Genomic DNA, 22,871 nt, shown 5'->3' with positions numbered 1-22,871 from the left:
AAGTTCATCCTGCAGTGAGGGTGAACTTGAGCCCCCCTGCCAGCCGAAATCATTCTCCGATGAAGCCAGGGACCAGCATAATCACTGTGCAGTTGCCACAGGAATGCAAGGGGTAAAGCTCTGGCTTTGGTTAGATCAGTGCAGTGTCAAATTAACCTCGTGCTTCTGTTCCTGAGGTCCCTTTATTGCGGGTGATTTTTCTGCCACAAGATTCTTTCTTTCAACTCTAGTTTTAGTTCATGTGAAGGGCGGAAAAGGGTCTTATATCCTTGTTATGAGGCTGGTTCATGGGATTTCCCTCTGACTCAGCACTGCCTGGACTCTTCCCTGGCCTCTTCAGCTGAGATCCCCTTGAAATACACCTAGGGCTGAAAACAGCATCGCGAGCTCTTTCCCATGTACACTCTGTAAAGAGAATAGCCCCACTGCGAGCATGGGAATTTGTCTCATTCCTTTTGTTTCTCCAAATTCTTTTTGCAGGATAGCAGTACAGACTAAGCCAACATATTATTTTGAGAAGAATTTGAGAAGCTGGAAGTGATTTTGTTTGTTTCCTTTGTTCTAGGAAAGGGATCCACAGGGCCCTGCCAGCCCTCCTTGTTTGGGGCAGAACGAACAGGCTTGCAGGCATTTGAGCTGTGTCCTGGCCCTCGCCGTTTCCTCTGAAGGGAGAGGAGCATAGCAGAGGAGGAACTTCACTGGTTCGGGGGAACTTGCACATGGAGAGTGCGAGTTTCACTGGTTCAGCGGAAAGACAATGACACTGGTGAGTCTACGCAGCTGGTTAGTTATTTCCCCACTTGGAACATCAGGGATGCACAGAGCTCTAACAGTTAATGTCAGATCAGGAACATTTCTGTCATTTTTGAAGGTGTCCAGTGCCAAATGACCAAGAGCTGCCCTGGCAGGAAAAGCCTTTTTTCCTTACCTCCCTGAACCATAGCCAGGCTCCACAGTTTTCATTTTACTTGTCCCCTTTGCTGAGATCAGGACACCTTGGGCTCAAAATTGTAATAATTTGAGAATCCCCAATGACAATTTTTTTAACAAAGCCTCTTGACCTAACAGATTGGCCTATCTTTTCCAGGCAGGTCATTAATTTCCAGTCTAATGCACAAGGAGAACGTTGTGAAATGACTGCATGAAGAGGCAGCAGAGTAAAGATGATTTGGGGCTATTTGCCTGGCAAAGAAACTGAACCGGCTACAGCTTTTCTGTTACCTGACTCATGGCTCTATTGCAGGAAGGATTATTCACCTGAAGTCTGCTTTCAGACCCATCTCTGAGCACCTCTGTTGCCAGATGACATCATGCTTCCGAGGGTGAAACAATTTAAACTATAGAGATGAAAATTATTGGTTCAAATAGCTTCCTTAAAACAGCAACAACAACAGCAGACAGAGACTTTGTAAAACTTATTTGAAAATGTCTGTTGCTGCATCTCTAGGGTAAAAGGGCCTAAACTGTAAAAGCCTTAGCGGTCTGTTGCAGTGCTTGCTTTATCAGCAACAGGATATAGCACTGACTGCTCCCGTGGAAGTCCCGCTAGAGACCTTATGCGGGTTGCAGCCTGCTGAAACGTTTCATCTTCCCCAGCTTGTGTGAGTCGGTCTGTCTGAAGGCAAGGATGGCTGCAAACACAGACTATTTCCTTATTACTGTTGTGTAAAATTATGCCATTCTTTTAACAAGGCTATTCATGGAGCCTGGCACTTGTCTTTTCTTAAACATCTGTGATGTGAGACTTCTAAAAAAATCTATTAGTAAGGAAACAAATTAAAAAAACAAATATGAAAGATCAACCTCATAGATGTGTGCTTGTAACAAAAATAAAGAATTAAGAACATGTAAGTGAAAGTTTCACACTTAAAAATTCACACATTATTTTTAATCGTTGTGTAACTTACAGCAGTTGGTGCAGATCTTTGGAGGAAGATCATGTTCTTTAATCAGCAGTGAAGTAGCTGGCTTACAGCTAATTTTGAAGGTGTCTGCTTTCCATTCTAAGGTTATCACTCCCTTCAGCTGAGAGAAGTCCCTGCCTCTCCAGGAGTGCAATCCCTGTGTTAAGGCTGGCTCACAGTTACAGCCTGAGGGGCTAGAAACTAATCAAAGATTCATTTGTGCCACACAGGAACAGGCTGGCAGAGCACTGCCTTGCTGAACTTGCAGACCCCACTGACCTGCGCTTCTCTCTTGGTCTCTGAAGTCTAGCCCTCTTCTCTATCCTGTGCATTGGGATCAGCTGCAGGAGGAACCAGATGACCTAAGGGTCCTTCCAACCTAAATTATTCACTGATTCCATGTAATGAGCTGGAATTTTTCCAAGACCTGAATGGGAAAGGTGTGGGCAGGCTTCTGTTGGAATCCCAAATCTCTAATGAGAGATACACACAAGTCCTGGTAGGCCACCCTCCAGGTCCTAACAGCCTGGCAGAGCTCAGGGGCCTGTTGCTGCCTGTTGAGTCTGTGTGAGATGTGCAGCTGGCATAAATTACAGAAGACCTATTGATTTCAGCAGAGCTATTTTGACTTGAGGGGCTGAGTCCTGGATTTTTAGGGCAGAGTTCCTCTGAGCTTAGGTAATGCCCCTCTACTCTGCTCTGGTGAGACCTGACCTGGAGTACTGCATCCAGCTCTGGAGCCCCCAACATCAGAAGGACATGAACCAGTTGGAGAAGGTCCAGAGGAGGCCACGAAGATGCTGAGAGGGCTGGAGCAGCTCTGCTGTGAGGCCAGGCTGAGAGAGCTGGGGCTGTTCAGCCTGGAGAAGAGGAGGCTCCGGGGAGAGCTGAGAGCGGCTCCCAGTGCCTAAAGGGGGCTGCAGGAAAGGTGGGGAGAGACTCTTCAGCAGGGTCTGTTGTGACAGTATGAGCGGTAACGGTTTCAAAATAGAGGGAGGCAGATTCAGATTAGATATGAGGAGAAATTTTTTACACTGAGGGTGGTGGGACACTGACCCAGGTTGCCCAGAGTGGATGCCCCATCCCTGGAAACATTCCAGACCAGGTTGGCCGGGGCTTTGAGCAACCTGATCTGGCTGGAGATGTCCCTGCTCCTGGCAGGGGGGTTGGACTGGATGGGCTTTGAAGGTCCCTTCCAACCCAAACCGTTCTGTGATGCCAGAGGGTTTTGGAAAGATGGGATCTGGTGGAGAATTTTACCTTGCACTGGAAAAACCTCCTGGTAATTATGGCAGAGTATCTGCTTATTCAAGGGGTGGCAGAGCCCAGTGATTAATGCAGTAGCTGATAACTAGAGAGACCTCAGTTCGCCTCTTTCACAAGCCTGTCACCTTGAGCACATCCTTTTGTCCCTCATCTGTGCGGATGTTGTGAGGACCAAACCCCATAAAAGGTGGAGAGCTATTGACGTACATCAGAGCTGTGCACCAGAGTCCTGTAGATCAGGAGGCCTCCTTAAATGAGCCTGCCCAACTCCACCTTAAACATACCCTTCTCTCCCTCCCTGCAGTTTTCCTTCAGGATAATTAAGCATGCAGTAAGTTAAGAAGTGGAAAAACCCAAGGAAGCATCTATTTCACAGGTGGGTGCAGCTGACTCTGTCCTCCCAGGGCCTGTTCCTCCTGCAGCTCTGTGCAAGCCAATGCCCTGGCACAAATGCTCCTGGCTGTGATGGTGACTCATTTGTATCCAAATTTTGCAGTTTTTAACCGTGTCAGAAGATCACTCACTATTACACTATCAGGCCTGTGCTGGTCTGCAGGTAACAGGTATTTTTATTGCACCTTGACAAACCTTGAGGCACAGAGTGATTGCCTGCAGCTTTGCCTGCCTTGCCCTCAAGGTCTGATTTTCTGCGTGGAACGGTGACCAGGATGCTGAGCCCCAGGGATGCTGCACAAGCAGGCCTGGCGCAGAGTGTGGCCTTGCACAGGTCTGCGCAGCCGGGTCATGGAACAAGCTGTGCTCGCAGCCCTTTCTCAGCTGCTCTCCGAAGGGGTTGTAGCTCCAGCGTGCCCAGCGTCGCGCAGGGGTTCTGCAGCAGGGCCAGGCTCCCCAGGGCTGCAGTCCAGGGCCTGGTCCGTGCGTCGACTTCTGCCTCTTTGCTGTGTTCAGAGCTGACTGCAGCCTGCCAGGAGGCACAATACAGAAGCTGGTCACAGAAGCCCTTGTTGCAAGATCTTGTGCATTATTTAGGCAAAATCCTCCAGCCGGTCTTAGGCAAGAAGTCAGGTTAGATAATCAGAGTGGTCCTGGCTGGCCTGAAGGCCTCCCAGCTGGCTGTGCTGTGGGTTGGGGTGAAAGGCCCAACAGAAATGGGGAAAAAGAGAGGGAGAAGACTGTAAAGTGCTCAGCTTCCAAAACCAAGGCCTGTTTTTAGCAAAGAGCTCAACACCTGTGGTACTCTGCTTTTGGAAGGCTTCTTGTTGCACTTCATCCTTAGTGGTGCTTACTGCTCACCTGCTCTGAAATGAGAATCCTATGCATTGATAAATGGGGTTTAGTGTCTTTCCTGGTAGCCCCTCTGGGTGCCCTTGGGTGCACGCTCTTTGGTAAGCTGCAGAAATGGCTTCTTGCCTCCTGCCAAGATCATTTTTTCCCCCAGAAGAGAATGTGTGCTCTTGCTGACAAGCTCTGTGTCTAAGCACTGGCTCTTTCTGAACTCGTGATGCCAAGGCTGTTTTTAAATATTTACTTCCTTTATAAAGACATCAACAGGCACCCCACCCATCCCAAGTTCTGCATCCCTTGATAGGCTTCTCTTTCACAATAAATCCACAAATAAAATGGAGGGATTCCTTCCAGAACTAAAATAACTGTAGACTTCATTAGTGAACTCTGCAGCCAGAGACAAAATGTGTTCCCTGCTTGACATCCCTGAAAGGCTGGGCACAGCAGTGTGCCCTCGGGGCTGTGGTATCTGGCACGCCAGGCGGAGAGGGGAATCCTAGCTCTGCTGCAGCCAGCACGTGTTTCCCTGCAGTCAGGATTTCATCCCAAGGCTGTGCTGAAGTGGGGAGGGGTGGTTTTTCCTGCCCTTTCCGTCCTTAGGGCAGGGTAGGCTTTCCCACCCAGATTGGAGTCAGATATGCTGTAGTTTTGGCCTTTGCTGAGCTCTGGTGCTGCCTTTATGACACTTTCTCTTGGCAATTTACAGCAACTAACATTGTGATCCAGCTGATGCATGTGGAGCAACAGAAACAGGGATCATCAGAAGGCGTTCAGGGGCTTCAGTCCTTCTCCACTGATTATAAAGAGAGCCTAGAGAGATTAGGCTTCTAATGTAGATGCCTTAATTAAGTGCCTGAGGATCAGATGGCATGAAGCTGACCTCAAACGCCCCTCTAGGCAGATGCTGAGTTACAACTGAACTTGAACCAAGATACGGGTCTGGAAGAGACCTTCTCATCTGTTAAGTCTCTGGGAACCACGCTTAGCCGAAAAGCGTTCCAAGACTGCTCCCCTGCCCTACCCCAAAGCACACAGACCTGCAGAGCTCCTTTCACATCTTGCAGCAGACTTATGGCCCTGATATATGTTGATGGGATTTGTTCTTTTATTAGTAATATACCACAGGTGGAGAAATCAACAGTGTAACTTATGTGTTGCAGCCTTGTATCATCAGGGGAGGAGCTGGGTGAAAGTGCCCAGCCAATCTTAAGCATTGCATCTCATCCTCAAACTAGAGAAGGCAGTGAAATGCAGGGGACAGGGCTCCTTCGTGGCCCCAAATCCAGCAGTCAGTTTAGCCTGAGCGTGTGAGCAGGATGCATCAAGCAGGCATCAGTAGCTGGGCAATGAACAGTGAAATGAAACTCCTGTGTTTCAGACCATCTAGCTGGATGAACCTCACCATCTCTACTGGGCCAAATTTATGTTTGGTATAATTTCAGCGAGGCTCATAAAGTTAAAAGAGTGCCAAATTAGAGTGATTGCCTGTGATCCACTCCAACAGTGACTTTTGCCAAGACTGGCCAGCTGTGAGAATTAAAACCTTCCTGTCAGGAGCAGTCCTGAGAGCCACCGGCATGTCCTGTGGACAACCGAGCAGCTTTGGGACAGGGGACAGCTTTGAAGTCATTGAGGACTGGGTGAGCATGATTCCCCCTTGTACTGGGTTTTTATTTTGGCTTCTGCAGGCAGAGTGCCACTGGGAGAGATCACGCTGAGCCAAAAAACTGTGTATGTGCTTGCCTTAATTTTATTGTTTAGCCTCACATGATTTTTAGCAATTATCTAAATGTCTTCTTTTTAAAATTACTATAAATTCGGGAAAGCTACTGGTTGGGCATGGTGAGTGAACCCAGAAAAATGTAACAAGCTGAATTAAACACCCAGTATTCTTTGCTTGGGGGAGATTTTAAGCAGGGTTGACATCTTTATGAGGCAGCTCTGGCAAAAAGAAGAGATGCAAATTGATGTTAACTTGGGTGTTTCCTCCCTTTGATCATTCTGTCCTTCATGTTCATATTCTTCTCTTGCTTCTTGGCATGTGGCATGTCCAGTGGGGTGAACAGTTCAGCTGCTAGTGCTAGGGGTAGTTTTGCTTGTTGCAGTGCCCTAAAAAAATCTTGGACCATTGGTGCAGGGAGCTTCCAAAAGCTGGGGATCTCTACCTGACACTCTCCTTTCATGTCTTGCTGCTCCTGTACTTTTTTTTTCAGCTTAATGGTAAAAAAGTGCCTTTGTGGCCGACTTGTTCTGGGCTCTGAGGGGCAAAGTGGGCTCCTCTGTCCCCAGAAACTTTCACGTGGAGGGCTTGGCGCTGCTCCTGGCACTTCACAGTGAAGATACTGATGCAAGATGTTAGTTCTGCTCTCCAGGAAAGGAGCTAGAGTGGATCCAAGCACTCGTCTTTTAGCAAGGCAGGGAGACAGGTGGGTGGCCATGGCAGAGCTAAGGTGGCTTGAAGGATGAGCAGGATTGCAACTTGGTACGTTTTGCTTATGCATTCAGATGGATGATGATGAGCAGCTTGGTAAGGACATTTTATAATCAAATTATTCTTTATTTTTCTTGTAGGTTGAAAACTTAATCAGCCATCATAAAGCTGGTTTAGTACTGAATATTCCCCACAAAGCTCCTGACAGGTGAGTGAGCGTTATGATTTTGGCTGAACAGTTCATTTGAGGACATGCAGCAGGTTTATGTTGAAAGCAGAATTTGGAAGATCATGCCTCAAGGTGCATCATGCTTGGACAAGGAATCAAGCCATGCATTAAGCACTGTCCTTTTACAAGGGCACAAATAGAACACCTTCAAATGCCCCATATGGCTTGCAATTCAGCTGGGGTTTATGTTCTTGCTATGTGAGAAAATGAGAATGGAGGTGTGGAGCACTTTATCCCTGTCTTATTTATGAGCGATGGAAGAATGTCCTGTGAAGTGCAAGCAGCTATTTTTAGGTGACAACACAGTTTAAGCTGCCAAGCCCTCCAAAAGGGGAAAGAATGTATATCCAGCCAGACTGCCTTTAGCTCTGAGTTGCTCTGTGTGGTTTGTGCCACCTCCAGTACCTTCAGTCTTTTGGTGGAGACATAATCCTTTGTTGTGACATTAGCAGAGGTAGCTGTTACAGAAATTATTGTGAAACCCCTTGTCTTCTGGAAGAGGAGAAGAAAGAGGTGCGTCTGAGGTGGTTTGCACTGTGCTAATGCCCTCCAGCCCCAAATCCCAAGGGGCTTTCCAAGTGCTAATTAATTAAGAGTCAGAGTTGTCTGTTTTCAGCCATGGACAGACAGCGGCATAGGTAGTGTGGAGGCTGATCTGGTGTCGCACAGAGACCCAAAGGGACCTGACTAAAATCCAGGGCACGATTCCCAGCTAAGATGCCCTACGCTTGGAGGCAGGAAGGAAGGAGGCTGAATTTAACTGACTCACTACACGGTCCCTATATTTTTCTTCGTCTTCTGCCCTGCTTCCTGGCATGCTCTGCTTGGATGCAGTAGGGACTGTACGGCACAGCGCATTCTGCATATGCTCCTGCCCTCTGCTTTATGTTGGCCCAAAGTAAGTACAGAGATCTTGCACCCTTCTACCCTGGAACGGTCCCTGACTCAAAGGCACAGCTCCATCTGTATAAGGCCACTTCATGTGCAGCACAGAGGATTCCTGGTACCCAGCCTGCTCTGTCACACCCCAGGCCAGCGAGGACTAAGAGTGCCCTCTGCTGCACTCCTCCTCCTCATCGTTCCATGGCAGCATTCTGCTTGCTGTTTGGCAATAAACAAAACAACTCTTTTAATACACAAAACAACTCTTTCATATTCTAAAGGGCTTTTTGTACAGGATGTGCAGAAGCCTGGTTCTGTATTTCAGCAGCAAACAGAAAAGATCATGCCCTGAGATAAAAATATGTGATATCTTGCATCAATCCTGAGGCGCAAATAAAGCCCTACGGGGAACTGCTGTCCTTCATCAATAACCTTCACCCCATAGCTTTTCATTGCCTCGTAAAACAAGCAGCTCCTTGTTGCAGCAGTTCAGACAGCAGTCTTTATAGTCATGAAACTTTCATTTCTCGGAGCTGGCAGCACTGCTGATGCACGGTCAGTTATGGTCCCTAATTGTGCCTAAGAGTGCTGAACTTTCCATCTCTCCCTCCTGTTCAAAGGAAAAACACTGAGCACCGCAAAGCTCTGCTTATTTAAGTCCTCAGCTCTTGCGGCCAAAAAGGGATGGATGTAGGTTCAAGAAAGCTGTTCCAGGCTTCATACTTTCTGAGTTAAAAAGAGGAAAAATTAAAAAATAATAATCCTGCTTTTACTGGGATTTGATTTACCCATGTGGAAAGTAACCAAGCTGCAGGCTGCACCGGCAGCCCCGTAACCGCTGGGGCCACAGGAATCTGCTCATGTTCCCTGGAATCTGGACATTCTTTTTTTTGTTGTTGCACCCATTTCAGCTTGCTTTCCAGATTGTCACTCAAGTGTGGGGCACGCCCCCTCCAGGAGACTATTTAAAGAGGAGCTGGTGTGCAACTTTCTTCAAAGAGAGGGGAGAAACTCAGGAGGAGGAGGAGTGAGTCAGTCAGCAGCCTGAATCCTCGCTCTTCTGTTTACTCAGGATGTCTGGCAACCTGGGGACAGTGACCTGGACCCTGTCCCTCCTCCTCCTTGCGCCTGGCTGGGTATGTATTGCACTGCAGCAGCTCTTTTTTTTTTCTGGCTGGGCATTGTAGCTTCTTGCTTTGATGCATGTGAGTGCTTTAGGCTGAATAACTCTTCCTAGTTGCCACCTGCCTGCAAAGATTTCCAAGAGAAGGTTGGCTGTGAGCAGAGCAATGCAAATGCACTGTGTAACTAAATCACGCCTGAGCCGCGCTCCGCAGAACGCCTGTCATCTACGGATTTCAAAGCTCTTGGCAAATGTGAATGGATTTTGTTTCACTCTGTTCTTGTGAGCTAGAAGCTGGTTTACAAGGGGAAAGAAGAGAACAGAGAGAGGTGAAGTTACTGAGTTTATGTCACTGAAAGGAATAAAAGTCTCGTATCCCAGTTCCTTACCATCACTGTCCTTCCCCATGTGCCACTGAATCCACCCGTGTGTTTCCAAAATCAGTGACCTCAAGGGGGAAATTAGACCGCAGCCTCTCCAGAGCAGGATTTGTGCCTGGTTTTGTGTTCATACAAGTGCTTGACAGAGCCACTGATTCTGCTTAGGACTTTTGCGTGCTGTTATAGTGCCAGTGACAGCAGGAGCATTGCTGCAGCGGTTGATGTGTCTGAATTGCAGTGAGTGCCTTTTGGATCGGTGAAGAAATCAGGTTCACAGACCCACTGTGCCTTGCACGGCTTATGGTGCTGACAGATGCAGTAAATGTCTGGTTGATAAGGTCTGTCTGATTGCTCCTGGCAGCACCCAGTGTGCGCCAGCCCCTTTCCTGCCAGGAAAGGTGTCCTGTGCACCTGACGCTGCCACGATCTACGGGTAACTTTTGTGGTTTGGGATGGTCTGCTTGTTTCTTGCACTGATCCAGCTTTGGCAGCATCATATTGGTTGTATAAACGACAGCAGTGAATCCCACCGCTGTGACACTTTTATTATTACTCTGAGGTGATGTCATTTTCCCTAAACCCACTGACCGCCTTGGAAATGGGACTTTTGACTTTCTTTGAGCTCTGAGAGTGGTGTTTAGTGGATCAAGTAAGGAAATGAGAGCTGTTACTCCTGAATCTGCTTCTCATTTGTTCAGAGGTGAGCGCAGAACCAAGATTGCTGTGTTATGTTTAGCTCTGCCAGGCTCAGCCTGGGCAAGTCTCTGTGCCTCCACTTTCTGTTTGTGAAACATGGGCAGTGGTTCTTCTCTCTCATATGAGGCTGTTGTACAAGGTGCTGCAGCAACCTTGGGAAGGTGCCTTGAGAGCCTGCGATGGAGGGAGAGTTGGTATTATCCATCATAATTCAGTGTTTGCAGTATGGGAATAGCTGTGTTTTGACTACTTTACCTGCTGCCAGTCTTGGAGCATGAAAGAACCCGTTAGGTCTTTATTATATTACCTTGCAGCATTAACCCCTGGATCCCAAAGCACTTTGCAAACAGCTGTCTCAGCCTCAAAATGCTCCTTTCCCGGCCTTTTGAATGCAGTCGTGAGACCAAACACACTTTAAAAATCCTCTTTAGTTTGGTCCTCTTAGCTGAGCAGCAATGAGAAGTCCTGACGATGCCACAGAGCTGCTGCAGTGGTGTGAGCTCGTGTCCACCTGCTCGTGCCTTCCTTAGGGTGCAGGGGGAAGAGGTTTTATGTGTATATGAAGCAGGAAGAATATTCTCAATTTTTCTTTCCGCCCCAGGTAACTGAGTTCGGTGCTGGCAGTTGGGAGGAAGCTTGTTCTGGCTTGTCAGCTGAGCAGATGGGAGCTGGGAGTCAGTGGTGGAGAAGACGTATGGAGCACGGGCAAGGGGATCCTCTAGCCAGAGCGTTTTTACTCCTAGTGTGGCTTGGCCATCGCTCAGGGGTCCTGGAAGTGGCAGATTCACACATAGTGTTTGTGATCGATACAAGAGCTGCCAGCAAAGCCAGGACCAGGGAGAGCTGATATTCCAGGCTTCAGCACTTAAATCCATAGCCTTGATCTCTAATACTGGTTCTGTTCTGCTGCTCTGAAAGCTCACAGAAATGCACTGCTAACCTGAACAGAAACAAGGTCAAGGCCGTCATCCTAACTTGAAGTTAGGATCCTACTCAGTGAAGGTAAAAGTGTAATTTTGGGGACAGAAATGCTGGTCTTTGTGGTACGTATGGGTCTGTAGCAAAGCCCCGAATGCGAGTCTTTGTAGTTCTTTGGGACGGTTTGGGCAGATTCCATGCTGTATTGAAACAACTCCTAGAAGCAGTCCTTGAAAAATAATGCAGGGTGCTCCATGCAAATCCAGTATAATCCGTTATTTAGCCTATTTGAAATTACTGTAAAAGCGAATTAAGTAATGGACTACTCTAGGAAGCTGGTTCAATGGTGAGTTTCTACCAGCTGTTCCTAGCTCAAGAAGTCTCCCTTGCCAGCCAGTTATTCAGTGCTTGCTGTTGAGAGTGCATGAGCCAAAAAAGATTTCAGCACATTTTCTCCTCTCTTGGGCTCGTGAGAGGAGCAGGAGTTATAAATAGCACTTACTGACTTTGCTCAGTAATAAAACAAGCAAACAGGAGCCCTAACACACCCCGGGGCCAGGTGGACTGGGTGATGGAGAGAGGCACATCCGAGCTGCCCAACTGGAAAATCTCAAAGTATGGAAGAGAGCCCTGCAAATACGGATGAACTGGGCCTTTTAAGCCGTGCTTGTGCTTGCAGGTGGGAGAGATGAGGCACAGAAGAGGGGTGCAGAGGCACCCAGCAGGTCTCTGATACATCGGAGCACTGGATCCAGATGTTCTTGTGCTGAAAGCAGCTGTAATATAATGAGGAACTGAAGCCAATTGTAAACAGAAGGTAAAACCAGGTGGTCTGGTTTCTTTGGGTGAGTTATTAAAGGAAATAAACAGCACCAACAATGATTAATGAAGGTGAGAAAGGAAACTCAGCTGGGGTTAATTCCATTGCACTCCCTGTTATCCCGAAAGCGGTTGTTTTGGTTTGTTTCTCAGTAGGAGAGCTATTTTGGGAGTGTTTCTTTATATGGCCTGCGGCTGACACTGCACTGGAAAATGCTTGTTGTCATTATTTTTTTTTTAAGTGCATGGATTGCATCTTAATATAGGTCCTGTGTTGGGAATGCTTTGCCTCTTTTCTGATCTCGTGCACCCCCCACCCACTCATACATGGTTGAATAACAGGTCCTTTTGGCAGCTACAGCGCTTGCTTACATGAAAACCAGTAGGAAAGCATTTCTGTATTTTTAGCGTCTTTTAACGCACTTCAGCAGTCGGGAAGAGATCCCTGTGACGTGCCAGCTCCCAGCGAGTGGCTCTGCGACCGTGAACAGCTGGGCTACAGGCGGGAGAGGCTTCTTGCCAAAATATTTTGCGTTAGGAGTCTGCAAGGAGAGTTATGCTGATTCCTGCTGAGCAGTGTGAGACTCCGGGAGGACTTGGGAGTTAAGGTTTAGACTGATCCCTGTCCTACACCGTACCGTGCTGGCTGGGACAGAAGTGCAAAACAGTTGGCGTCTTCTGACCCCATGTGAAGTTAGAGCAGCTGTTTTGAGCCACAACCAAAACAGCTGGAAGAGTTTTACCACTGTTATTTGGTGACAAACACAATATCTGAGGAAGCTGTTCCACAAGCGAGGGCTGGGTGGGATAGAACAAGTGCAAACAGAGCTGTACCAGTTATTTTTGGCCTCTTTTCCAGGTGTTCCCCGCTCCTGCCTGCCCCTGGGCTCTTTCCAGCTGCAGCAGCCCCTCTCCCTGGGTGGCAGCGGCCGAGTCTGGCAGCGGAGCTGTGAGGGGTCTGCTGTGGGGCATTTTCCTCTTCACCTCAGCTCCCTGCAACGCAGGATTCCAAAGCGTTTTGCTGGCATCCTCTACGTGCAAGGGTTGTATGAGCCGTGCGGCAGCAGCTCTTCTGGGGTGGGAGCTGACCCGTGTCTGAGCACTGCAAATTGGAGTAGTGCTTTTGCATCCCTCTTCAGCTACCTGGAGAATTTTAGCAGGCAGAAGCTGAACAGAAACACAGGCTAGAGTTGGCACAGTGATGCTTCTGAGGGGGATAAGAGGATGTTTCCAGACCATATGCTCTGTGCCTTTCACAGTCGTGGTTTTACATCTTGCCCAAATCTGGACACATCCAGGGCTGAGGCTGGTGTATCCGCTTCAGGTTGATTCAGGACAAGGATGCCGCAGGATGAGTTGTTGGAGTTTTTGGAGCATCCTGTGTTTTCTGGAGAAAGTAGCCCTCCAGACATAGCCTGATCTCGGTTTAGCATCTGAATTGGCGTAAAAGCCAACGGTGGGTTTCAAGAGGTGGCCAGCACTTCTGAAATGCCACCAAGCAGAGCAGCTGTAGGTTCACAAGGTCCTGAGGAAGGTTGGGTACGCTGGGCTCCCTGGAGAGGAGAGAGGAGAGGGAACATCTCTGGCAATAATGGAGAAAGTAAGATCCAGGGGACAGAACGGCACTCAGGAGCTTCTGGGTCAGTTTTCAGCTCTGGCTGACTTCGGGCAAGTCCTTTTGCTACGTGCCTCACTTTTTCCATCTTTGGACTGGATCTAATGGTGCTGCTGCAGAGTGCTTTGATGTTTGCTCCTCAGCAGTGCTATGTGAGAGCTGGGAATTGCTGACTGTTAATAATCACTATTTTATTGCTTCCAGGGAAGCAGGGGGCTGAGCTGCACGTGGAGCTCCAAGCTACTGCTTGTCCTGTTTGTTTTGGCCCTGCTTCCCAAAGGCATCTTTTTTTTTTTTTTTTTTTCCTTGAGCTGCAGACGAGTTAGGGATAAGAAAAAGATCGGTCTTGTGCATCCTCAGGAGCTGCACGCGCATCCTCTGCAGCAGGGCTCTCCAGTGGAGGGCGAAGTCGAATTCCCTCCTCTTGATGGGGTGTCTGTGCTTGAAGCAGAGCCACATTTTTCGTTTCTCTGCCTGCCTGACTTGCAGGAGACTCATTCTCTCCATGGCTTGTTTGCCCTCCAGGTAGAACCGCAGGCCTGCGCATACCCATGCCAGTGTCCCTCCCAGCCTCTGCAGTGCCCCGCTGGCACCAGCCACGTGTTGGATGCCTGCGGTTGCTGCAAGGTGTGTGCCAGGCAGCTTGGCGAGCTCTGCTCCCCACAGAAACCCTGCGATCATCACAAGGGACTCTACTGCGACTTCTCCAAAATCCACAGAGGCAGCGGGATCTGCTTAGGTGAGAGCTGCATGTTCTGTTATTGTGCAGTTTTCTTGTGACCCCTTCAGCCCTCTGCCTGCAGACCTCTCAGAAAACCCTGTCAGAATTTCCTGCAGCGCCTGGAGCTCCATCCAGCATCACTGCGCGAGATCTGTGCCAGCCCTGCGAGCCAACAGATTCACTGATACCGATATGCATGCCACCTCCTTCCTCCTGCGGTGAAGGACTTTCCAAAGGCGCGAGCGGGAGTCTGGGACTCTCCTTTTTTCCTGTGGCGTTGTTAGGAGACATCCTCCAGCCCTGTAGTGCCAGTGGGTAAACATCAGCCATCTGGACTTCTACTGGAAAGTAGAGTTGCTTGGAGAATCTCACCCAAAATCTCCCTGCCTCGCACTGGAGATTGGCATTTTGCACTCGACTGCATACATGCAAGAGGCATGCTGAATTTCTGGCTGTAGCATGTGGGAGGAAATAGCTGAACAACTGGTTTGCAAAACAGTGTGTATGTGGACATGAAAATTACTGAGCCAGGTAAATACAAACGCAGACCTGTTTTCTCTAAGTTAATCCTGGTGCCTCTTTTCAGCCAGAAAAGAAAATTCTTTTTCATTTTGTTTTTTGTTTGTTTGCTTGTTTAATAGCTTTTTTTTTTTTAAAGCATGTAAAAATTATTTTGGTATAGAGGGGGGGAAAAAAAGTTTTTCCTCAGTTGCCTGTTCTTTGTTTAAAAACAAGGCTCCTCTGCCCCTCTCTCTGCTGGGAGCTGACCGTTGTTTTTTAATTCAAGCTTTTCAAAATGCTCAGGAAGACAGAGGGCTGGAAAGCTGATGCGAGTGCTTTGGGAAGCGTTCAGCCACCGCATGTGGCATCTCTGGAAATGCTCTGGCAGCCGTACCACTCGCACCCACCTGAGACGGGGGCATTAGGGGCGTGGAGTGGAACTGCGCTGTTTTGCAGTGCCAGGATCACACACTTTTTTTTTTTTAACTCTAAATAATGAATTTAACTTGTAGAAGGTGTTTTCTCCTTTCTTATGAGAAGTTTTTATAAGTTGTTTAATTTTCCTCCCCCGGTTATTGTGATCTTTAGAAGCCACATGACCTTCCTAGTACTTCCAGTCGTCATCGATACGCCTAGGAGCTGCCGATTGAAGCTTCATAAGATAAACGGAGGCATAATAACATTCAATGGGTGTCAGCTGCCTAATTAAGACTGGAAATGAGGTGCATGTTTGTAGAGTAAAGGTAGCTACATCACTGGAACAATTTACTCGGGAGCGTGGAGGAGTCTCAATCTCAAAGACTTCACATGAAGACTGGGAATCTTTCTGAAGAAAATGCTTCATATTCACTCTGAGATATGGGTTTGATACAAAGATCTTTGAGTGTGAGTCCCAGATCCCTGCCACGTAGAAAATCAGACTTAAAGACCACAACTGTTCTTCCTGCCTTAAATGAGAAATTAAGATTTTCATGGCAAAATTCCCAGATCAACTAGAGCAGGATATCTCCCTAAATCGGACTGAGGGTTTGGGCCGTAACATTCTTGGGTGATATTTTTGTGATCTCCATGCTGATCTTGCGCAAGATTTTGGAGGCAGTGAAGGAAGCCAAAGGTGGAGTGGTGAATCAAATGAAGGGAAAGATCAGTGTTTGTGAGTAGAGAAGAGAGGACTTACAGGTATCTAAATTAGACAGACGTGATGGGAGCAGAAAGGCGCAGAGAGGTCTTGAGGTGTCATGGGAAAAGCTTCTAGGCTGGGAACCAGTCTGAAGGTTGTACTGGAAGAGGCAGGAAAGGAACCATCAGAGTGAAAATCAGTGTCTATTTGTTTAATGCTATCACAGTTTGTAGCCCTTCATGTGTTGCAGAGGAATCCATCCCTTCCTGCAGAGACCCTGGAGTATCAGAAAGGTAGAGACAATCCTGTAGTAACTCTAGAGTAGGAGAGCCTAAGGGTGGGAGGGTGGCCGGGTGGCCTGGGTGGGTGCAGGGAGCTGGCAGAGCTGCGGTGACTGAAGCAGCTCACTTGAGCTCTGCCGTATTCCCTGCGGAAAAGGGCAAAAGTCTCCTTGGCTGGACGTGGAATTTGGAGGCGGGAGGTGGTTGTGGTGCCAAGCGGAGCTGTTGAATAAAGAGCGCTCTCACTCCGCTGGCGCAATCCGTTTTGGTGCTTTAATTGGATGAGGTCAACGGGAAAGTGAGGTCGTTGTAGGGTAATGAAGGGCATGACAGAACGAGTGAGTTTTGAAAATATAATAAAAGCCCTGAGCAGGCTGCCGTTCCTGGGGTTGGGAACAGCACGATCAGTTCATTGGGAAGGGAGAAGGCTTGGACTAAAAACCAGTGAAAGAGGATTTAAAAATAAGTATGAATAGCCGTGTAGAGGGAAAGCGGATGGCTTCTGCTTTGATGGAAAAAGTGAGGATTTTGAAACTTCTAAGTGGGAGCACAGGAGTATTTTTACACCAATGGCATTGAAAAGAGTTGCAAGTTGAGATCCAGCTCTGGTTAGAGACAAGGCATTAGCAGCCCGGAAGGATTTGTGTCCCCTCGAGGACGAGGTGGGATGGAAAGAGGCTCTCGCTCCTTGTTTGCTCCAAACACTTTCTGTCTGAGACAGCGTTCCACGGGTGAGCAGGACTAAGGGGAAAATAGATCAGGTTTCCTGGTAAGCCTCTGCAAGCTGCCAAGAATCTTTCGTTTTGGTAACTTTCCAATACAGTTTTGCATGGCTTTTTTTTTGTTGTTTTTTAAGGGTCAGGATTGCAGAAAGCAGCAGCTGATGAGAACTGTCCCAAAGCAGGATGGCTGTCCTGTGAACAGCTCCAAGGTGTCAACATTTCATTTCAGACTGAAAGAAAAAAATATATATTAAAAAAATCTCCAAACTTTCCATGAGCTATTTAGAATACTCATTTGGCTGTGTCAAAACTTTCCACTTCCATTATAACAAAATGTTTCATCTTGATCTTTATAGTATCTAAAATAATTACCCGCACAAAATGCCCCTGTGGAGAACAAGCACAGGTACAACAACTACAAGTACTTTGGTTGAGCTGTTGTAAGAGCGTAAAGCAAATCTTTGATATCAAATTGAAATGCTTCAGTTATTTCTTGTTGAAAATATTCCTGACATTGATCTGTGCCTGCAAAACTCTTAATCAAATAAGAGTTTTCTGCTGGAAAATTTCCGCTGGAAAAATTTTGGCTAACACAGATATAAGAACTTCTGAGCATTGCTCGCACCTGCAGACTGAAGATGGCTCCTGTGTGTCAGATATTGTTGCATTTCCTTTTTTGCTCATACAAATTTTATTGGGAAAGCATGAAAGACTCGTAGGAGGGCTGGAGATGAAAGATCTGCGGATCAGAACAGAGAGAAACAGAAAAAATTGTGACTGGAAGGAGGAAGAGATTCATGCATCACAGAGGAGCCAAAAAGGTCACCAACCCAACGTGTTATTTTCCTTTTGTAGGTACCTTTAGACATGTGGGGATCCACCTGCTCTTAGGAAAACGTTGCCTTTTGCTCTCCTAGGAGTGACAAGGAGCAAAGCCGCTGGCTCGCGTGTCATGTCAGGAATGCATCTTGCACAACACCGCTGGCTAGGGCGCTCTCTGAGCCAGCCAGGAAGACCTCCGACTGGAGAACAGGCTGTTCACAAGCTGGAGGGCTGTAAAGACAAAGTCCCGCTTAGCAGCTCATCCAAGTGGAGAAGAGATTTTTCTAGAGAACTTTGGGAGGTCTGGCACAGCTGGAGCCAATTTCCAAAAACTGATGTTGGGAATAGCCTTGCGTCCAGGGAGCCAAATATTAAAGTGTCAACTTCTGCTGCATCCAGCACTGGGATGGTGGAGCAGGGGAGAACCTGTGTGGGCACTTGTCCCTCATCAGGAGCCCTGTGACCTCCCAAGGCAGAGGCCGTGCTGCCAGCCCCACACCATCTGCTCACCTTCTCCTCTTCCTCCCCCTTCCCACAGCTCACGAGGGAGCAACTTGTGACCTGCTGGGCAAGATCTACCACAACGGGGAGAGCTTCCAGCCCACCTGCAAGCTGCAGTGCATCTGCATGGACGGGGCCATCGGCTGCATCCCACTGTGCTCTGATGACCTGCGGCTGCCGTCCCCCGAGTGTCCCAACCCCCGGCGGGTGAAGTTTCGCAATAAGTGCTGCGAAGAGTGGATCTGTGAGGAGGGTAGTGAGGAAAACCGCTTCGAAACAGCCATGGCAGGTGAGTGGTGGGGAGACGTGACAGGGCCGGGAGCTCTTTACTGGGGTATATGGGTGGACCCAAACTGCCTTTGGACTGGGGCCCTAGGTCACATGTGGTTTGGAACTGGTGGTGACTGCTCGCTTTGTGCACCGTGGTGTGCGTACCAAGTGTTGAACTCCAGACCCGTTAAGGTGAGACCTCGGTGACGCTGCGGGGAGGCTCACGCCCCCTCTGATCTCGCAGCAGAACTGGCTGGGCCTGGGCTGTGGTAGGAAATGGGCCCATGCTTGCCCGTGTGCTCCTTCTGCTGAGAGGCTGAGGAGCTCACGGGACGGATCGGACCTTTGCTACGGCTCCTGAAGCGATAGACCGAGGTGGGAGCAGCCACGGGGCTGCCACGCTTTGTCCCAAGCCCTAAACCTTGCCTTGTGTCTCTTGCGCGTGGCTCAGTTTTCAGGGAGGAGCCAGGGCAGCAGCCGGAGCTGAATGACCTGCAGGAGAACTGCTTGGTGCAGACCACCGAGTGGAGTGCCTGCTCCAAGAGCTGCGGCATGGGCATCTCTGCCCGCGTGACCAACGACAACCCCCAGTGTCGCCTGGAGAAGGAGACGCGGCTCTGCATGGTCCGGCCCTGCGACTTCCCCATGGAGAAAACCAAGGTACTGGGCTTGGGGAGAGGGGACGCAGTGCCCTGAGTGCCAGGGACCACCCAGTTACGTACTTGTCAGGCATAAACCCCCCTCGCAGCGTTTGCTCTGTGCTTCCACTTCTTCTGTGTCCCACTGCCCTGTCCTACAGGATGGAGCACCAGCCTAGGTGGACCTTCCGTGGGATTGTCGTGTCCTTGTTAACCCATCTACTCTCTCCCTAGAAGGGGAAGAAGTGTGTGCGGACCCCAAAGCCACGCCAGAGCCTCCACTTTGAGTTTTCGGGCTGCACCAGCACCCGTTCCTACCGGCCCAAGTTCTGCGGCAGCTGCACGGACGGCCGCTGCTGCACGCCGTACCTCACCAGCACCGTGGAGGTGGAGTTCCGCTGCCCTGAGGGTGACTTCTTCCAGCGCAAGATGATGTTCATCAAGATGTGCTCCTGCCACTACGACTGTCCCCGAGACAACGACATCTTCCTGGCCACGTACCACAGGAGGATGATTGGAGACCACGTCAAGACAGAGAGGCAGTAGCCCTCTCCGTGCCAGATCCACAGGCCGAGGTGTCAAGAGGGCTCTGCACGAGCACTTTCGTGGCTGTGTCCCAGGACAAAGCAGCCTCTGCCCCCTCTGTGAGGGGCTGTGCTCTTCAGAACCGCACTGTTCGCCACCAGTGGTCCCAGTGGCCTTCCTAAAAAGCCGAGGTGTGTGGGGGAGCAGCCCCATCTGCTCCAGCTCCTGATCTTCACCCACGGTGGTGCAAAGCTCGGAGAAGGAAGCAGAAACAGGCTTGAGCTGCAAACTTGATCCATGTTCCCACTGACCGGATGGGACGAGTAGATCAACGCCGCGTGGCTCCAGCCTGTTTCCAGCTGAGGGCACAGTGGGTACGGTTCCCCGTGACCACCGGCCTGCCAAAACGACGCGGCAAACCCAGAGACAGGGGAAGCCCAGGAGGTCTGAGCTGGAGCCGAGCTCCACAGCCTGCTTTCCAGCAGAGTGGGGTTCTGCTGCGTGTCCATGCAAAGCTTCTCAGCGGGGAAAGTGGTCCTGGCCCTGCGCTGGGCTCCTGCTGAGCTTTTCAGTTATTTTCAGCTAATTGGATCCAACAAGTTGGCAAAAGCTCTCCCCGATCCTCGTGCCCACCTTTCACCTTCCCGCATGCTTTCCCGTCAGCAGCTTTGTTCCGGACCGGTTTGCTCCTAGAGAGGCCGGATCGTCCGCTGGCTGACCAATGGGCAGCTCAAGGTTGGGCTGTCTTTTTTTCCCGTTAAATTCCTTTTCGCCTTGTGCGCCAGTGTGAGTGACAGCCAAGTCGAGGAAACGGCGAGTTGGGTAGTGTCACCACAGGAGACGGAGCGTGGCTCAGGGCCTCCTGCAGATGACCTGAGCCCAGGACGGGGTTTGTTTCTGGAAAGAAAGGATCCAGCCAGGCTGGAGCTCCGGCACGGGTAGGGCAATGTTCCCTGGGACCGTTCCAGACCCACGGAGCTCTTCCAGCCTGAGATGGGGGTGAGCCAGGCTGCCAGCCTGAAACCCGTCCCCTGTGGGTGCTGCTCCATGCGGTTTAGTGCCGTGGTGAGCACGTCCTGTTGCCCCTTTCCGTGATGTCTTCAGAAATGGCTCTGGGGTGGGAGAGGGGCTGGACTTCACGGGCTCATGCACCACCCACAGTGGGGCTGCAGCTATGTTTCGGTGCTGGAGGCTTTGCTGGTGGGTCACAAAGTTGGAATAACGTGGTTCAGCTCAGGTCTTCCCAGGGAGTTTAAGGCATGGCAAGAAAAACGCCCGTATTTGTAAACACAGCAGATCCCTTCCGGAGTCAGCGAGGCAGCAGCAGGGAAAGCTGCGTGGTGCCGGGCTCTCCGGCAGCGATTCCATTCTTGCCCAACCTGCGTGGAGCCTCTCTGCCCTTAACGATGGAGAGGCCACTGGCGCAGGAGCCGTCCCGTATGCCCCCAGCCAGCAGAGATGCGGCTCCGCACGCCTTGGCAGCTCCGTGGTGTCCCTGAAAACTTACCAGAGTGTTCAGCTTCTGCTGATTTTTAGCAGAAACATCCAGGCCAAGGGCCAGTCTCATTCGTTACGTCTCCCCTGCCTTTCACCACTGGAGATGACAGTGAATTCCTGTCCCAGCCAGGCAGGAGCAGGGGCCACGCTGCAGCGCCAAGGCTTTACCCCCCGCAGCTCCCACCCCAGAGCAGGACGCGGTGCCGGAGGATGACCCCAGCCATCACCAACGCTGCCCCCCACAGCCACCGAAACGCCAGCTCAGGGCCTGTGTCTCACCTCAGCCCCGCTTTTCTTGCTCTCAGTCTGCAGAAGCTCGTGAGCCTTCAGCCTCCTGTAATCAATTTGAACTGTAAATAATTTATCTGATGCCGTGTGTTTTTTTTTTTTAAGCCTTTGTACAGTTCTTGTATAGTTTCAGCACAACCTTGCTGGGGGCTATTCTCCCTGCGCCCTCCAGGTCTGCTCTGAACTTTTCTCCTGCCGTTTACACGGCCTCCGAGTGTAAAACTGCGCTGAGGTTGCACTTTACTCAACGCTAATAAATATCTCTCTATTTTTTACATCCCTGGCAGCATCCCTCTGTGCAAGGCTCCTGCTTGCCTTCCCCTCCAGCCTTTCCCCAGTGCCACCGGCCTGCTGGGACCAGTGCGGGGACCCTCTGCAGAGCTGGTAGCGGGGTGTGGAGGGGAGCAGGGCAGCCGGGGGGGTCCTGTTTCTTCTCCCAGATAGCAGCGAGGGTGGTGTCTGTGTCTCAGGCACCTCTGCAGCCCACAAACCGTGGCTCCTGCTCTGGGTGGGGGGACACAAGCGGAGCCCCCTCCCTCCCTCTGCCTGCCTAAGGCCCCTGCAGTCCTTAATTCGTGGTTAAAAATAACCCTGCGAGCAGATGTGAGCAGGAGCCGGCGATAACAGGGCCAGAACGCAAGGGGCTTTGCGGTGGCTTAGCAGCTTATGGATTCATCCCCCCTCTCATCACATTAGGCAGGGGCTCCCCCCTCTCCCACCCCTGGCACTGCGGCAGGGGGCCAGAGGCCCCAAACCTTCCTCCTGCCCTGGGGAGAGGTGGGTGATGGCAGGGCCGAGCCCCCATCAAGCTCGAACGAGGCGCTGAGCGCGGAGCAGGATCCGTCCAGTCGCTCTCTGGGGGGCGGAGGGGCTTCGCCCTGTGCTGGGGGAGCAGGGAGCGGTGTGGGGGTGGACGGGGAGCCCCGGGCAGGGTCCTTGCCGGTGTCCCCAGGGCGGTGGCCGTTGGGTGGCACCAGGCAGGGACACCCTGTCCCCAGCGCAGGGTGCTGTGAAGCGCAGGGCCCGTGGAGTCAAGCGGGACCTGGGGGGCACCTGGCTGCTGAGCGCGGCCCCGCGGCAGCCCCCAGCTCCTCCAGCCCAGCCCCGGGCACCCAGTGCAGCCGTCAGACCACCACTGCCAGCACTGCGGCCTGGCCGGCAGGGAGGGTGGCGAGGCGTTAGGCGCTGGCGAGGGGGCTGAATTCCAGCCCACCGCCACCTCTGCGGCCGCCCCGCTCCCCCTTATCACCCGCAGCCACCTGCACGCCACCGATAGCCTGGGCGTGCCCCTGCCGCCGGGGATAAGGCCGGGTTTGGGCAGCCGGAGCCGCACCGGGACCACGGCGAGGAGCGAGGGCGGCGCCAGCCCTGCCTCGGCCTCACGACACCGCTGTCGGCCCCGGCCACGCCGTGCCTGGGGCAGTGTCACCTGCAGCCTCCCCAGGTGAGCGCAGGAGCGGGCTCCCCCAGCGCAGGG

At 50.7% G+C, this 22,871-nt stretch overlaps 2 protein-coding genes across 2 annotated transcripts in view; both read left to right on the top strand.

Annotated features, from left to right (window-relative positions):
* The first annotated feature begins 748 nt into the window (after window positions 1-748).
* Window positions 749-21,669, top strand: LOC104474573 (CCN family member 2). The gene is made up of 7 exons (XM_010119230.2): window positions 749-766; window positions 6,987-7,054; window positions 9,030-9,093; window positions 14,034-14,247; window positions 18,214-18,465; window positions 18,898-19,106; window positions 19,319-21,669. Exons 1-7 carry the CDS (start codon window positions 758-760, stop codon window positions 19,628-19,630), a joined length of 1,128 nt encoding a protein of 375 aa, XP_010117532.2. The 5' UTR covers window positions 749-757; the 3' UTR covers window positions 19,631-21,669.
* Window positions 21,670-22,820: 1,151 nt separating this feature from the next.
* Window positions 22,821-22,871, top strand: part of EPB41 (erythrocyte membrane protein band 4.1) — a 98,115-nt gene continuing 98,064 nt past the window's right edge. Inside the window, exon 1 of the mRNA XM_086765119.1 lies at window positions 22,821-22,838. The gene's annotated coding sequence lies outside the window, so the exon portion shown is untranslated. The remainder of the gene's footprint in view (window positions 22,839-22,871) is intronic.

Source organism: Chlamydotis macqueenii, chromosome 22, assembly GCF_036417535.1.
Source record: "Chlamydotis macqueenii isolate bChlMac1 chromosome 22, bChlMac1.mat, whole genome shotgun sequence".
Lineage (NCBI taxonomy): Eukaryota > Metazoa > Chordata > Aves > Otidiformes > Otididae > Chlamydotis > Chlamydotis macqueenii.
The sequence above is the reverse complement of the archived record's forward strand: the minus strand, read 5'-3'. Positions and strand labels throughout refer to the sequence as shown.